General features: G+C 42.6%; 1 protein-coding gene across 6 annotated transcripts in view; it reads left to right on the top strand.

Moving 5' to 3' along the window:
* STAU2 (staufen double-stranded RNA binding protein 2) overlaps positions 1 to 10,085 on the top strand; it is a 301,766-nt gene extending 291,681 nt beyond the window's left edge. For 2 of the 6 annotated variants that reach the window (XM_058528891.1, XM_058528890.1), the window contains exons 9-10: positions 7,783 to 7,871; positions 8,986 to 10,085. In XM_058528891.1, coding sequence (XP_058384874.1) covers positions 7,783 to 7,871; positions 8,986 to 9,079 — 183 coding nt within the window. In that variant the 3' untranslated portion in view covers positions 9,080 to 10,085. The remainder of the gene's footprint in view (positions 1 to 7,782; positions 7,872 to 8,985) is intronic. The other 4 variants (XM_058528885.1, XM_058528886.1, XM_058528888.1 and 1 more) reach the window with 3 other exon arrangements.
* Positions 10,086 to 16,211: the final 6,126 nt, after the last annotated feature.

The following is a 16,211-nucleotide window of genomic DNA, read 5'->3' as shown; positions in this document are numbered from 1 at the left end:
ATGTGGGCTGGGTTCAAATCTCTGCTCTGCCACTTACTAGCTGTGTGATCTAGCGTAGGTGACTGAATTCCTACCTTGCAGGACTGTGGTAACACCTGAGGTCACGCAGGTGAAGCGCCCAGTCTCATGATTAGGGCAGAATGATGCTCATCCAATGGTAGTTATTACTGTTTACAGAGAAGATAAATCGTATTCATTGCTTTTTATAAATTAGAAAGAAGTCCTCTCATATTTATAAGCAATTGCATTCAGGGTTATCAATAAGATGTGGGTTGAATGATCTCATCAGATAGATAAGGGAATGTTATTTGGAAGCCTTTAAGCATACCTTTGGAGGGAAGCAGGCACGCAAGAATTCTGAAAATCCGTTCATGGCATCGAGTGAAAGAGCACACCGCCATTCCAGCCTGTAGGACATTCTTTGGGTGATGACAGGTGTTTTGACAGTGCACGGGGACCTGCCTAACATGTTGGTAAAATCATCCAGGAGATTTTGCAAGAACTAAAACACCGAACCTGCTCCCTGAGACCAGGCCTTCATCTCATACGTGCATCTCTTGTTGGATGGAAGAGAGCAGTTGTCACTGGGTCCTGGACTCGGTGAAGCAAGACATTTGGTTCCTGGTATTCAGGCAACAAGTATTCCAAAAGCAACTACATGGGCCGGCCCCGTGGCTTAGCGGTTAAGTGCGCGCACTCTGCTACTGGTGGCCCGGGTTCGGATCCCGGGCGCGCACCGACGCACCGCTTCTCCAGCCATGCTGAGGCCGCGTCCCACGTACAGCAACTAGAAGGATGTGCAGCTATGACATACAACTATCTACTGGGGCTTTGGGGGAAAAATAAATAAATAAAATTATTAAAAAAAAAAAAAAAAAAAAAAGCAACTACAGGCATACCTTGGAGACATTGTGGGTTCCATTCCATACCACCACAATAAAGCGAATATCCCAATAAAGCGAGTCATGAATTTTTTGGTTTCTCAGTACATATAAAAGCACTATACTGTAGTCCATTAATGCTGCAATAACATTATATCTAAAAAAACAATGAATATACCTTAATTAAAAAGTACTTTATTGGGAACCCGGCCTGGTGGTGTAGTGGTTAAGTTTGGTGCACTTCGCTTTGGAAGCCTGGGCTTGCGAATTCGGATCCCATTCATGGACCTACACCACTTATCAAGCCATGCTGTAGCAGTGACCCACATACAAAATAGAGGAAGATTGGCACAGTTATTAGCTCAGGGACAATCTTCCTCAAGCAAAAAGAGGAGAGTTGGCAACAGATGTTAGCACAGGACTGATCTTCCTCACCAAAAACAATATATACACTTTATTGCTAAAAAATGCTAACCATTATGTGACCCTTCAGCAAGTTGTAATCTTTTTGCTGGTGGAGGGTCTTGCCTCGATGTTGATGGCTGCTGACTGATGAGGGGGAGGTGGTTGCTGAAGGCTGGGGTGGGAAATTTCTTAAAATAAGACAATAGTGATGTTTGCCGCATCAATTGACTTTTCCTTTCACGAATGATTTCTCTGTAGCATGCGATGCTGTTTGATAGCATTTTACCCACAGTAGAACTTCTTTCAAAAATGGAGTCAATCCTCTCAAACCCTGCCACTGCTTTATCAACGAAGTTTATGTAATATTCTAAATCCTTTGTTGTCATTTCAACAGTCTTCACAGTATCTTCACCAGGAGTAGTTTCCATCTCAAGAAACTACTTTCTTTGCTCATCCATAAGAAGCAACTCCTTATCTGTTAAAGTTTTGTCATGAGATTGTAGCAATTCAGTCACACTTTCAGGCTCCTCTTCTAATTCTAGTTGTCTTGCTATTTCCACCACACCTGCAGTTGCTTCCTCCACTGAAGTCTTGAACCCCTCAAAGTCATCCATGAGGGTTGGAATCAACTTCTTCCAAATTCCTGTTAATGTTGATATTTGGACCTCTTCTCATGAATCATGAATGTTCTTAATGGTATCTGGAATGGGGAATCCTTCCCAGAACGTTTTCCATTGACTTTGCCCAGATCCATCAGAGGAATCACTATCTGTGGCAGCTAAAGCCTTACGAAATGTATTTCTTAAATAATAAGACTTGTAAGTCAAAATTATTCCTTGATCCATGGGCTGCAGAATGGATGTTGTGTTAGCAGGCATGAAAACAACATTAATCTTGTTGTACGTCTCCATCAGAGCTCTTGGGTGACCAGGTGCATTGTCAATGAGCAGCCATATTTTGAAACGAATCTTTTTTTCTGAGCAGTAGGTCTCAACAGTGGGCTTAAAATATTCAGCAAACCATGTTGGAAACAGATATGCTGTCATCCAGGATTTGTTGTTCAATTTATAGTGCACAGCGAGTGGATTTGGCATCATTCTTAAAGGCCCTAGGATTTTCAGAATGGTAAATGAGTATTGGCTTCAACTTAAAGTCACCAGCTGCATTAGCCCCTAACAAGAAACTCAGCCTGTGCTTTGAAGCTTTGAAGCCAGGCATTGACTTCTCCTCTCTAGCTATAAAAGTCCTGGATGGCATCTTCTCCCAGTAGAAGGCTGTTTCGTCTACAATGAAAGGTAGCCACCTTCATTAACGATCTCAGCTGGATTGTCTGGATAACTTGCTGCAGCCTCTCCATCAGCACTTGCTGCTTCACCTCGCACTTTTATGTTACGGAGATGGCTTCTTTCCTTAAACCTCGTGAACCAACCTCTGCTAGCTTCAGACTTTTCTTCTGCAGCTCCCTCGCCTCTCTCAGCTTTCAAAGAGTTGAAGAGAGGTAGGGCCTTGCTCTGCATTAGGCTTTGGCTTAAGGGAATGTGGTGGCTGCTTTCATCCTCTATCCAGACCACTAAAACCTTCTCCGTATCAGCACTAAGGCTGTTTTGCTTTATTATCATTTATGTGTTCGCTGGAGTAGCACTTTTAATTTCCTTCAAGAATTTTTTCTTTGCATTCACAACCTGGCTAATCGTTTGGCACAAGAGGCCTAGCCTTCAGCCTATCTCGGCTTCTGACGTGCCTTCCTCACTAAGCTTAAACATTTCTAGCTTTCGATCTAAAGTGAGAGGTATGCAACTCTTCCTTTCACTTGAACACTTGGTGGCCATTATAAGGATATTAATTGGCCTAATTTCAATATTGTTGTGACTGAGCGAATAGGAGACCCGAGGAGAAGGAGAAGGACAGGAGAATGGCCGGGCGGTGGAGCAGTCAGAACACACATGTTCATCAATTAAGTTTACTGTCTTATATGGGTGCTGTTCATGGCACCCCACAACAATTACAACAGTATCATCCAAGATCACTGATCATAGATCACCGTAACAAATATAATAATAAGGAAAAAGTTTGAAATATTGCAAGAATTACCAAAATGTGATACAGAGACACAAAGTGAACAAATGCTATTTGAAAAATGGCGCTGGTAGACTTGCTCGACACAGGGTTGCCACAAACCTTCAATTTGTAAAAAACACAATATCTGCGAAGCGCAATAAAGCAAAGTGCAATAAAATGAGTTATGTTTGCTGTGAAAACGGGTTACAATTAGCCTATACATGATTTTTTGGAAGTTCTTAAAAAATTCGTTTTTGGTTGTCATTTGGCCTTGTTGGGAATAAAACAGGACCAAGAAGCTCAGGAGGCCTCAGGAGTCTCATTTAGCAACAACACACTGCAAATTTAAACTTCAGAATGGCCTTCTGTAATAGTCCATTTGGGAAGAAATTGATAAAAATTGGCATTCCTGCCAATAATTAATGGTGAGAACAAAATAGTTGTTCATTTGGTCAAACTTGTTGACTGTACAAAAAACTCTGAAGTTCATTAGCCCCCCACCGCCCCATGACGTTGGGCTCTCTGGAAAGGTCAGGCATGGATTGGTCTTTAGAGCTTAGCAGTGAGGGGGCCTGGCTCTTCGCTCCGCACACACGCGGATGAGGTGGACTCCAGGGCTCAGGTGCATGTGACAAGCCCACAGGAACGTACAAACCCACAGGACTGTTCTCAGCGTAGTCGCCTGGGAAAGCTGTCAAAGCCACTTCAGCAAGTCAGGACTTGGCCTCAGAGATCACCTAATTGAGTCTAAATGAGAGTCAAATCCCTCTGTGAATTTCTTTTTCGGGGGAGGAGAATTGTCTTTTGAGATTCTAGGTCTTTTGAGAGTGAATTTAATTTTTTTTTTTTTTTTTTGGTGAGGAAGATTAGCCCTGAGCTATCGTCTGTTGCCAGTCCTCCTCTTTTTGCTGAGGAAGACTGGCCCTGGGCTAACATCTGTGCCCATCCTCCTCCACTTTATGTGGGACACTGCCACAGCATGGCTTGACAAGTGGTGTGACAGTCTGGGCCCAGGATCAGAACCCACAAACCCTGGGCTGCTGAAGCAGAGTGTGTGAACTTAACCACTATACCACCAGGCCCCCGAATTTAATTTTTGAAAGCAACCAAACATCTCTCAAAGACAAATCGAGTGAATAAAGTAAATGGTCAGGATGGACAAGTGAAAAATAAGGTGGGCCCACAAAGTGACAAAACTGGCTTGCTCAAATGACCCACAACATGGTTCTGAGAGGTAATTCCAAAAGCACCTAGAGAAACAGGCGGTCCTTACACTGCTAGTGTGGGCACAACCTCTCTGAGGGTAGACAGAAAGCTCATAGCAGATCTTTAAAAATGTGCATGGTCTTTGGCCCAGAAATTCAGTTTCTAGGAATTTATCATAAGGACATTATTGACATGGAACATGGCCAGAAAGCTTGGTGCAGTGTTAATAAAGCTTAAAAATTGAGAGTGACCTAAATGTCTAACAGTAGGGATTGGCTAAATACAGGAGGGCACATAAAGTTATTGGGATGCTGAGCAGTTGTGCAAAATGATGCTACTGAAATGTTCCTGTTGATACGGAGACTGCTCACGTTCCATGAAAAGAGCAGGTTATAAAGCAGGGTTAAGACCTGATCCAGGCTAAAGTATGTGCCTATGGGGAGGGGATAGAAAAGGATATGGAAAGGCATACACTGAGTTGTGAATGGTGGGTGGGATTGTGAATATTATGACATTCTTTCTATTTGTCTACATATGATTTTTCTGGAACAAAAAACTATTTTTATAAAAAAAGATAATAAAAGGAAATGTCCAAGAGAGGAGAAAGAGATTCTACTCTCCTTAAAGAAGAATTATGATGTACCTGTGTTCGTTCGTTGCCACAACAAAGTACCACAAACTGAGTGGCTTAATCAACAGTAATTTATTGTCCCACAGGTCTGGAGGCTAGAAGTCCAAGATGAAGGGTTTGGCAGGGCTGGTTCCTTCTGAGGGCTGTGAGGGAAAATCTGTTCTATGTCTCTCTCCTAGCTTCTGGTGATTTGCTGGCAATCTTTGGTGTTTTCTGGCTTCTGTTGCATCACCCCAATCTCTGCCTTCCTCTTCACATGGTGTCCTCCCTGTGTGTGTGTCTGTGTCCAAATTTCCCCTTTTTGTAAGGACGTTGCTCATATTGGATCAGGGCCCACCCCACTCTACTATGACTTCATCTTAATTACATCTGCAATGACCCTGTTTCCAAATAAGGCCACATTCAGAGGTATTGGGGGTTAGGACTTCAACATATGAATTGGCGGAGGCCACAATTCAATCAATAACAGTACCCCAATGAGATAGCCACACTGCTCCTACCCAACTGAGGTTGGCACTTCCCTGCCACAAGAACCTGTGCCAGCTGCTGTAGAGTATGAGCATGGACCAAGACCAGGAGTAGTGGGGCAGGGCGCCGACATCTCTGTGGGATTCCAGGTTCAAAGAGATAATGGTGAAAACGGAGAGCCTGAGCGTGGCCTCCTCCCTGCCCCAGCGTGCCCAGGCCAGGGCTGCAGATACAGGGCTGCAGTTCAGATTAGCACATCTGAACTAGACAGACTGGGTTAGAGATCTACAAGGAATGAGTAGTCTGAAGAAAAAGAAAAGGACATATTGTTACTTTTGGTTGAATATAGGAGTTGTGATTTAAAAAACAGAAAGACCAAAAGAGAAGAGAGAAAAAATATTACACAAAATCTGCACACGGATGTTTATAGCAGCTTTATTCATAATAAAACTGGTAGCAACCAAGATGTCCCTCAAGAGGTGACTGGATAAACAAACTATGGTACATCCATACAATGGAATAGTATTCAGCGATAAAAAGAGATGAGCTATCAAGCCCTGAAAAGACATAGAGGAACCGTCAGTGAACATTGCTAAATGAAAGAAGTCAATCTGAAAAGACTACATACTGTATGATTCCAACTATATGACATTCTGGGAAAAGCAAAACTGTAGAGATGGTAAAAAGTTCCGTGGTTGCCAGGGGTTTGGGGGGATAGGGAGGAGGGATGAAGGGGTGAAGCACAGGAGATTTTTAGGGGAGTGAAACTATTCTATACGATACTGTAGTGGTGGACACAGGACATGATGCATTTTTCAAAAGCCATAGAATGTACAACACGAAGAGTGAACCCTAATGTACACCATGGACTATAGTTAATGATAATGTATCAATGTTGGCTCATCAGTTGTAAAAAATGTATCACACTAATGCAGGATGTTAATAATAGGGGAAACGATGCTGGGGGTGGAGGGAGAGGGTATATAGGAACTCCGAACTACCTGCTCCAGTTTTCTGTAAACCTAAAACTGCCCTCAAAAAATGAAGTCTATTAACTTAAAAGTCAAAACCAAATAATACATTACAAATAAGGAAATTTAAAAGAGATCATGTACTTAGCTAAAAGGGGCCCTTGGCAGATGAAAGTTTTGGAAACTGCCAAGAGTTAGTTAGCTCTTTTTCAAAGGCAGTTGAGAAGATACAGATGACCAAATTGTGACCCAGCGGGATCTCCAAGATTCAAACAACAGCGGCTGCTTGCACCTATCTCAGACTCAACAAAGCCCTTCTAACTGAGCTTAAAAGTGGTGGGGTGTGGGGGAGGGGAAGAAGAACCAAATTCTTAGTCAAAGAAATAACAATTTGGAACGTGCACAAGAGTGTCAACAAGTTATGTAGATCTTATCAGCATCGCATTTTTGGTGCCTCCCAGCTATCCAGCGAGGCTCCGCCAGCCTGTCAACACCCTTCGGCCTCCCACGCATCACGGGCATATCAACACCTCGGGAGGCTCTGCCGGGCCAGGCCTGCCTCCCCAGGGCCCCAAGGAGCGTGAATTTTCTCTCCTCACGGAATACCATCATCCCATCCCCTCGGTATGCACGAGTGTCTTGGGTCCATTCCTCTGCTCACATTCTGGGACTTGGTTAGGGCTAAATGTAAAATTGAACAATGCTTTTATGCTAACTTGGGAAAGAGTACCCAATTTGGAAAAAGCTGATGTTCTCACGTCTGAAGGAAGAGAACGTGTAGTTTCAGTAATGTGAGGAGGAATTATGCAAAGTCATCATCAAAGTATGATGGGCTTGTACGTTCTTTCTTCAGTGTGTCCCTACATTTGCAGATAAAACATTGTGATTTTACAAAATTATGGAAAAGGCATGAGACTCGTGGAGATTCCTCTCTCCACCTCCCCCCACCACCGCACAAATAAAGCCCTCATAGTATATGTATTGCTGCACGATAATATAGCCTTTCAAATGTAATTTTGCTAAATGATGGAAAAATATTTATTTAGATTAATGAAAATGATAGTTTTTACTATATACCTCAGCTTTCTTTTACAATTACCTGTTTATCACATTGAAGTCAGTGAATGGGTCTCCTTGTTTGTTTGTTTGTTTTCATTTTTAGGCAGCTTTAAGTGCCTTGAAACAATTTTCTGAACAAGGACTGGATCCAATGGAAGGGGCAATGAATATTGAAAAAGGTTCTCTTGAAAAGTGAGTAAATCTTCTGTCATATTCTTACATTTGTCATTTTGTAATTGTCCAAAAAATTATAGATAAGATAAAAAACTCAAGGTAATAATATTTATATCTTACAAAATTATTCATAATACAATTAGATGTAAATAAATGAGTATATAAACAAACAGTATATATGGTCATATTCATTTCCTAGAATATGTCTGTGAAAGCTTTAACCTATTAAATAATTATTTCTTCATTTTAATGCCTTTGTTGGAAATATTTATCTGAGTTTTGTTGACTAGAGACACTTGCAAAACTCACAAAAGATCATTTTCCACTTCATACTGTTGAACATTCTCTGGCTCAACCATTTTCTGAGGTAAAAATTTTCACTCACGTTTCTGCCAAGCTGTGGGCACAACAGAGAGAAAAGAAAGAGAAGTCGAGAGGAGGCATTCTCTCCTGTTGGCTGGATTTTGGTTTTCACATTGTTACGCGAAACACAGCACACATTGCCACAAAAGTGTGGCTCCCAAGGGCTGCAAAGGCAAAAAGGCAGCTATCATAAGTATTTCTGAAATCCAGCTCAGAGCTTTTTTATGATATTCAACATAAGGTTTTATCTGAGAGACAATTCTCCGTCTCTCCAGAGACCTAATTTATACTAAAGAAATGGAAAGCAATCGTATTTATGCAGTGGAATCCAAACTCTTTCAAAGCAGTAATAATAGCAAGTGAGATTTCAGAACACACACAGGAGATGATAATATTTTTAGAATGAAAAAAATAGATAACCCAGAAAGTAAGAACCAGGTCTGCTGATCCTACAGTTAAATGAGCATACATCAAAAACAGCATTTGGTCCATTAATATTTAAAAGGTGAGAGTGTGAGTAGAAAACATTTGGTAAACAGACGTGGCATTTTAAGTTGTCTATAGATTGGCAACCATTTATAAGCTAATTTAATCAAAAACATTTCCACATGATCTCATCAGTAGACTATCTGAACATAAATATTGTTGTTTCACTTTAAAATGTCACTTTTGTGGTGACCTTTGAATCCTGTGTGCCATCTGCTAATAAACATGTCTGAAGATGTGCAACCCTGGACCTTCAGCTCTTGTTAATGTATTAATCTTCCAGACAAGCCCAGCATCTGGGAGAGAAAGCGGACAATAACCAGACACACCCGGGCCCCATCGCTCAGGACTGCAAGAAATCAAAGCCGGTCATCTAGCAGCTCCCAGAACCAGGGCTGCCACCGCATCCTTATAAACCTGTCAGCACGCATGAGGGTGTCTGTGTTCAAGGAAATGAATGACTAATACCATTATTTGAGTCTTATGTGAAGACAACACTATTCTAACACAAGAGATAATATACATAGTACTGTTTGTTCAACCGGGGAAAACTAAAACTTTGAGCGTTTCCCTTGGAACTCGAGATCAGATCATAACTCATTTGCCCAGAGGCAGCGGAAATCTGATCCTGCTACTGGCGCTTAAAATAACAATTAAGGAAAAGTGTTAGAAACAGAGGTAAAATTTTTAAATGATTAATAGAGAAATTGGGTTTGGTTCTGTTATGATTGTTTTGTCGTGGCACTTGTGTTCAGTTATATTCTCTCTCTCTCTCTCGTTTTAAATAATGCTTGACGATTCAAAACTTAACCACTGACGTGCTGTGGAATGTGATGGTTGTTGTCTTCATATAGAGTCACACAGTGTCTCTTTTTATGCAGATATTTGTAATCTTCATCCTGTATCAATATGAATAACTTTAAGGCGCACTACTCAAAGACATATGCAAACAAACATGGTTTACATCAGGTCAGATATTTGATTAAAAAGATGAAATAATGTTAGGCACAACTAGGTTCAGTGTACTCCAGGAACTAAAAGACAAAAACAAAAACCACTTGTGGGTTTTGATCTCCATAATGCTATTAGCCACTAAGAAGGCGTCTTGCCTCTCTCTACACACCATTTCTCTGCGTTCCACGGTCTGTTGTGGAAATCACACCCACCCCATCCGTGTGTTGTAGCCACTCACTGTTGCATCAAGAGTGTTTTCAGTAACTGCCTCTGGACTTGGGACAGTGAGTAGGGTCAAAATAAATACTGTACATGGCGGGGAAGGGAAAGCCTGTTGGAGGAGCCGGGAAAGCATTGCCAGCTTGTCTCCAGCCACGCTCTGGACCAGCATGTTGGAATCCAGCGTGTAGCAAATGCAGTAAAAATTTGGTTGCTTTCTGTGTGAAGTGTTGTTATTATTGTTCTTTTCGTTCTCCTGCTCTCATCTCTTAAATATCACCTCATCCCAAGGGCCACCACCCGGCCAGTCATCCCACACAGCGGTGGCATTAGAGACCATCCAGGCTCCCTGTGCCACGGGCCGTATCTTTGAAACTGCAGAGCCGCCTCCCCGGTGACTCGGACTCGGAGACGGGTTCCTGACCAGCCCACGTCAGCTCATTGTTCCGGCTTTCTCCTTATTGATTTGCCAACGTTGTGCAATGAGAAAACAGTAGATGGTCTAACTACTCGACGTGACAATAGGAATATAATTATGTAAGATTTCATAAGCAAAACCACCACAAATCATGATCTGGCTGACTCACACGCGACTGGAGAGTAAACAAACAGCAACATAAGGAAATAACTCCAGGGTTGTTTTTAATGATTACCACGTGGGGAAGTCCGCCAGCACTGGGAGGGCTGGGTGCCCTTGGAGGAAATAGGTTTTGTTACATAAAGCTGCGTCCTTGTGGAAATAACAGCACATTTGTGAAGTTGGGCTTTACAAAGGTAAGCCGAGTTCAGCAGTAAGGCCTGCTGAAACCCTTACTGAAACCCAGCACAAGGGCCCTAAATCCTTCCCTTAAAAGGGGACAGGCCCTCTCTTCCCCGAGGCCGTTACCACCTGAGGCTTGGCCCTCCGGGGGGTGGGGGGACGGACAGGCCTTTGGGTAGCACTACTTCAGGCGGGATCTTTAAGGTGGATCACTTTACCAAATGCAATAAACACAGATGCCTCCCACAGCCCCCGGTCCCAGCAACACCAAGGCTGGCAGGCTGTGGGAGAGTGAGGGGCTCAGGGAACAAACAAAGCTGATCAGTGCTCACAACCCCCCCTATCTGAAGCATTTGACTCTTGAGCTATCTGACTCGAGTCATCCTCAGAGCTGATCGATCCCTGAGGACACCAGAGTGGTGGTGGGGGCAGGGGGATGTAAATTTGCATAGATCTCAAGTTTAGTTGAGGATAGGATATTTCTTCAAAATTCCATCCCATCTACCTGCCTGAAGGGCCTAGGAGGGCCTTCCGATATTTTCCCAGAACTGCTGCACTTCCTGGGAACCGGCCGGGCTTTCCTTGGATTGAGTTAGCAATGCAAATGATGGGCGGCCTGCGGCCCCTTGCAGGGACCTGCTGTGATGCTCGTTCCAAAGCGCAATGTTATATATCATTAGAGGGGAAACCATTAAGTAGATTTATTGAAAGAATGTTTCTTCGGCACAAGGAGATCTTTTTGATGAAAAATGGAACTCATTATTCTTTAAAGGACACAGATTGACTTATCTCCTTTATCAATTACAGTGTCTGCTTTCAGCTTTTCTCAATCAGCACCGGGCTTTGTAGTCACTTCCCAGGGCTGAGGCCAATGGGTTTTATGAAAAAGGTTTGTTTTTACGTTTTAATTGGAAATAGAATATTGCACTTTGGAACTCTAACCATCCCTTTCCAGTACAACTTGCCAAAGATCAATGGGGAGACACCACCCATCAGGCTGTGACAAGGACATTCCTCCTCTTTCCTGGGGTGACCTCTCTCAGTGGTCCTAGCATTCTTCTCCGTAGCAGATATTCTCAACGGTGATCTTTTTTTTTTTTTTTTTGACAGCTTCAACCAATTTCCTGCACCATATAATAAAAATAGATTACTGAAAAACTTGCCTTATTATACAGAGGTTTTCAGGACTCCTAGTAACCTTGGAAATGTGGTCCAGACCAATAGGTTGGTGTTCAAATCCTGCCGCAGGTGAGTTATCACTGCAACTGCCCAGTGTCTGTTCTGTACCTTTTAATTTCCAAAGGCCGCTTGTTATCCTTAGGGCCAAGAATGATGGAAAACCTAACAGTTTTGCACACAAAGCTAGTAAATTGTTGATGGCAAAATCATGTGTGAGTCTCCCAGAACCTACCCCATTGCCGCAGAGGTACCTGATAAGTGTATAAATGATACACTGAATAAATGAATAAATGGACAAATGAATGATCTGTTAAAAGGATAGATAAACCTGTTGAAGAAATAAATTTTAAATCTCACTCCTGACATGACACAGAGATAGGCAGTCCTGATAATATATGGCATTACTGCTAATAAAATTATTGTAGTTTTAACCCCAGGGGGACTGTGGCATTTCTTAATCAAAAACACAGCAAGTCCAAAACAATCCTCCCTTCAGAGGACATTGGACCCATGGAGACCCACTATCCTGCCCTCCCTCTTCCCATGTCTGCATTTATATCCCTTCCCTAGGCTAGCAGATTTAAGTCCAGTCCCCACCCCCAGATACATTCCTCTATTTCCACAATCACAGATACATGACTTCATGAAGAGGGACGTTGTAATATCTGTCAAAGCAAAGACTTCCTTAGACTCAGTCAAATCCAATTGTCTGTTTCTGGCAGACAGCACCCAAGTTCCATCTCACCTTGCCAAGACTCACTTAAAACTCGTCTCGCTGGGGAAGCTCTCTTCTTATGTTCTAACCTCTTAACATAACTAAAAGCTCCCTTGTCTGGATCCCTAGCACACTCTGATGTATGCTGGGAATGCAGAAAATAAATAAACAAATGAAACCACTTCACCCTAAAGAACCCACTTTCTAGTCAGAGGGAAAGACAGACAAGGAAATGAGCACTGAGAGTTGAGCATTCTGTTCTCGGAACCACTGCCTTGGAGCCAATTGTTCACCTGCTTGTCTCTCTCATTCAGCCACTTATTCACTCCCTCACTCATCTTACTATGCTTTGGGCACCATGCTGTATTCTGGTGAGGCTGTCAAGAGCCGCTGTCTGCTTTCACTCTAGTGGTATATCTTATCTCACCTCCACCCACACACGCCAAATGTCCAATGACCGCCCCCTGCGCCACCACCCCCACTCCGAATACACATACACTAGGTTTAAAGCTCTTTAAGCTCACCTATACTCAGGAGGCTGATCCACTGAATTTGTTCCTCATTGTATCTCCTGGCCTGGGGACAGTGACCACTTTAATATGGTAAGTACTCAATAAATGTTTGTTGAGTAGATGAATGACCCTAAAAACCCTGCCATGATGGATTTACTGGTCTAACCAGATTGACGGGGCCCTGGATGCGTGGACAGAGAAGTCTGGCCTGCTGGATGGAGCCTCCTGCCTGGGAATAAACTTCTAGTTCTACTTCTGTTAACATGTAGCCTTGTGAAGTCATTTAACATCTTCCAGTTTCAGCTTTTCATCCAAAACAATAGGGATGAGAGTATACAGGAGTATATGGCCTATTTTTCAAGTGCACAAGTTGTGAAAGTAAGCAAATATTCCAATCAAAGTTAGTGGGTATTAGGGAAAGAGCTATGATCTAGGAGTCAAGAGTTTAGAGACCTAGTCAGTCACAAATGTGACCTTGGCAAGGGATTTAGCCTTCCTGAGCCTCAGTTTCCACATAAAATGATGGCCCCTGAGAGCATTGCAGCTCTAAATTTATATAACCATTGGTACCTCTATTACTAGTGGTATGCTTATAGTCAAATTTTGTGTCCAATGTGTGAAATTTTTATCAAATACCTGCAAAGAAAATCCCACTCTTATGTCAATTAGGATTCTTTTGTTTGTAGGTTATAAAAGCCTATTCAAGCCACCAATGGGAAATTTGTTATACACCTACAGGGGTGTTTCTCAGAACCTAAGAGCAGAAATGCAGGCACAATCTGCAGCCAGGAGGCTGTGGGGAAACCAGGAAGCTCTCTTTCTTCCTCTCTCTCAATTCCCCCCCTCCCTCTGAGTGTCTGAATCATTTCTCTCTCTCCACACCATCTTCTGCTTCTCAAGGACCTGTCGTAGCAGAGAACATGGCTACCGATAGAACCCAAGTCTACAGCTTCCTGAAGAAACACTGAATCTCTCTCTTGATTTCATTCCCAAAGTCATAGGAAAGAACCCCTGTTTGGCCCACCTTGGACCAAGTGTTCACTCCTGGTCTCCATCGTACAAATATGGCTGCCACAACTCTACCCTATGGAGCAGGGCAGAGTAGTCATCAGGGAAGAATCACTGTGTCGTGAAACAACCCATGAAGTATCTGCCACAACTACTTCCCATGGGGCAGGGCTCATCATAATCACGTGCTAGTTCTTACTGTCAGATGTAAACAGTGAAGCTTAAATAACTGAGGAACAGCCTCCCAAATGTCATAGATTGGCCTCAGGTTTGTGAAGCCTGTACTGTTTTGTTTAATCCTTTCAGTCTTCTCTTTTAAGGGCCTGATGAACCACAAAGCTATCCTGAATGAGTCATAAAACTTCCTAGGAGAAAAAATAAAAACTCTCCAGCGATCCCAAATTAGTATATTTTTAAAAGCCTCGTTTCCTTCGGCACAAATAATGAGAAATTTGGGCAGTAGAGTGGTCGTCCATCCTCAGTGGTTTCTATAGAACAAGAAGACAGCAGGCCTTCCCTGCTTTTGTTATTCTGAGGGGATTTTAACTGTAAAGAAATTTCTGATTCTTACAACTGAAGTGGGTAGAGATGGAGCCAATCTTGGTCTAATTTTTTTTCAAACTTTACTCATAAATTTTCAAGGGAATCCAAAGAAGGGAGGAGACTTGGTTATTTAAGTGGGTAAGAGGTGGCAGACAATAGAAAGAATCAGAAATTTGGACTTGAAAGTAAAGTTGGATGAGGAAGCCAAGCTGCACTGGAGAAGAATGAGGAAAGGAAAAGTTCTGGACAAGGCATTCATGACTGGAACAGACTGTATTCCCTGCAGGTAGGTCTTTAAATGCCTGCACCTTAGTTTCAGGAATGAATTCAAAATCTTCTATTTCCTCTTGAGCCTGCCCCTAAATCTTCTACATGGGTAGCATTTTCCAGAAAGGTGTTTGGCCGCTGGTCCTTCCTCATCCTCTGAGTGCAGGGGAAGGAACTAGATCCCCCTTCACCAACTCGAGATGATTATCAAGCTCCCAGTTTCGGCAAAGACCAGGCCTGGATGGTCTCCAAGGAGAATTTAGCTGATGGGTTGTCTCTGATATCAGGGAAGGTCAGAACTTTTTTTTTTGCCTGGAACCAGAGTTGCTTCCACGGTCATCACAGCATAATTCAAAACAGCTGTTTAAGTGTTCAGCTCCACTACAGCCACTGTCTCTGTCTTAGGAGGAGTAGACACCACTAGCCTGAAAACATCTGGCTAAACATACCTTGCCTTCTAGTTTCTAACCTTAACCAAATTCTAATCTATCAATCAATTAATCAGCAAATATGGATTGAGTCTCCATCCTTGAGTTAGTCATTGTGGGGAACTAACTCAACCGTAAAGTCAGGTCTCTACCCTCAAAGAGCTTCCAGTCCAATTGGGAAGATGAAATGGCAACAAGAGACTGAAAGAAAATGCAAGAAGACGGAAATAGCACTTCATTAGGAATTGATTTCAGCTTCTCCTGCTCCCATAATGCTTACAAGAAGCATTGTAGGGAAACTCAGGCCAATGACCCAGGTTTTAACATGAAAAAGAATATGTACCCTGGATTTCTGCTTCCCTTAATCTGGTGACCCAGGCTGGCCAACCTATAACCAAAGTGCTGTAGGAATCCAGGTTGCATGTTTCCTTCTTCTGGGGTAAACCACTGTGATAGCTGAGGCTTTATGAGCCACCATCCCATCCACGACCACCACCTCCACCACCAACAACCTTCCCAACTACTGATGTACAATCCTGATCCACTTTTACCGAGAAAGCAATGTTGGGCATGGTTGAGAGTTGTGATTCTGAAGGCAGACTGCCTAGGTTCAACTCTTGGCTTTCCCACTAACTCCCTATATATATTTAGTTAAGTTACCTTAACTTTTCCAAACCTCACTTTCTTCAGCTATAAAGAGGATGGCAGTGTTGTTATGTGGGTTAAATAAATTAATTTTATGAGTTAATATATGTAAAGTGTTTTGAACTGTATATGGCACAGGGTGAGTACTTGATAGACATGAGTTATTATTGACCAAAAGCCAATCAATGAATTAATCAATAATTATTGATTAACTACTGTGTGCCAGATACTATAAGTAAGTGCTGAGAAGAGAAAGAGGCCAAGATGAATAAGGCATAG

Source organism: Diceros bicornis, chromosome 33 (assembly GCF_020826845.1).
Source record: "Diceros bicornis minor isolate mBicDic1 chromosome 33, mDicBic1.mat.cur, whole genome shotgun sequence".
Lineage (NCBI taxonomy): Eukaryota > Metazoa > Chordata > Mammalia > Perissodactyla > Rhinocerotidae > Diceros > Diceros bicornis.
Note: the sequence above shows the minus strand (reverse complement) of the source record. Positions and strands in the feature narration are given on the sequence as shown.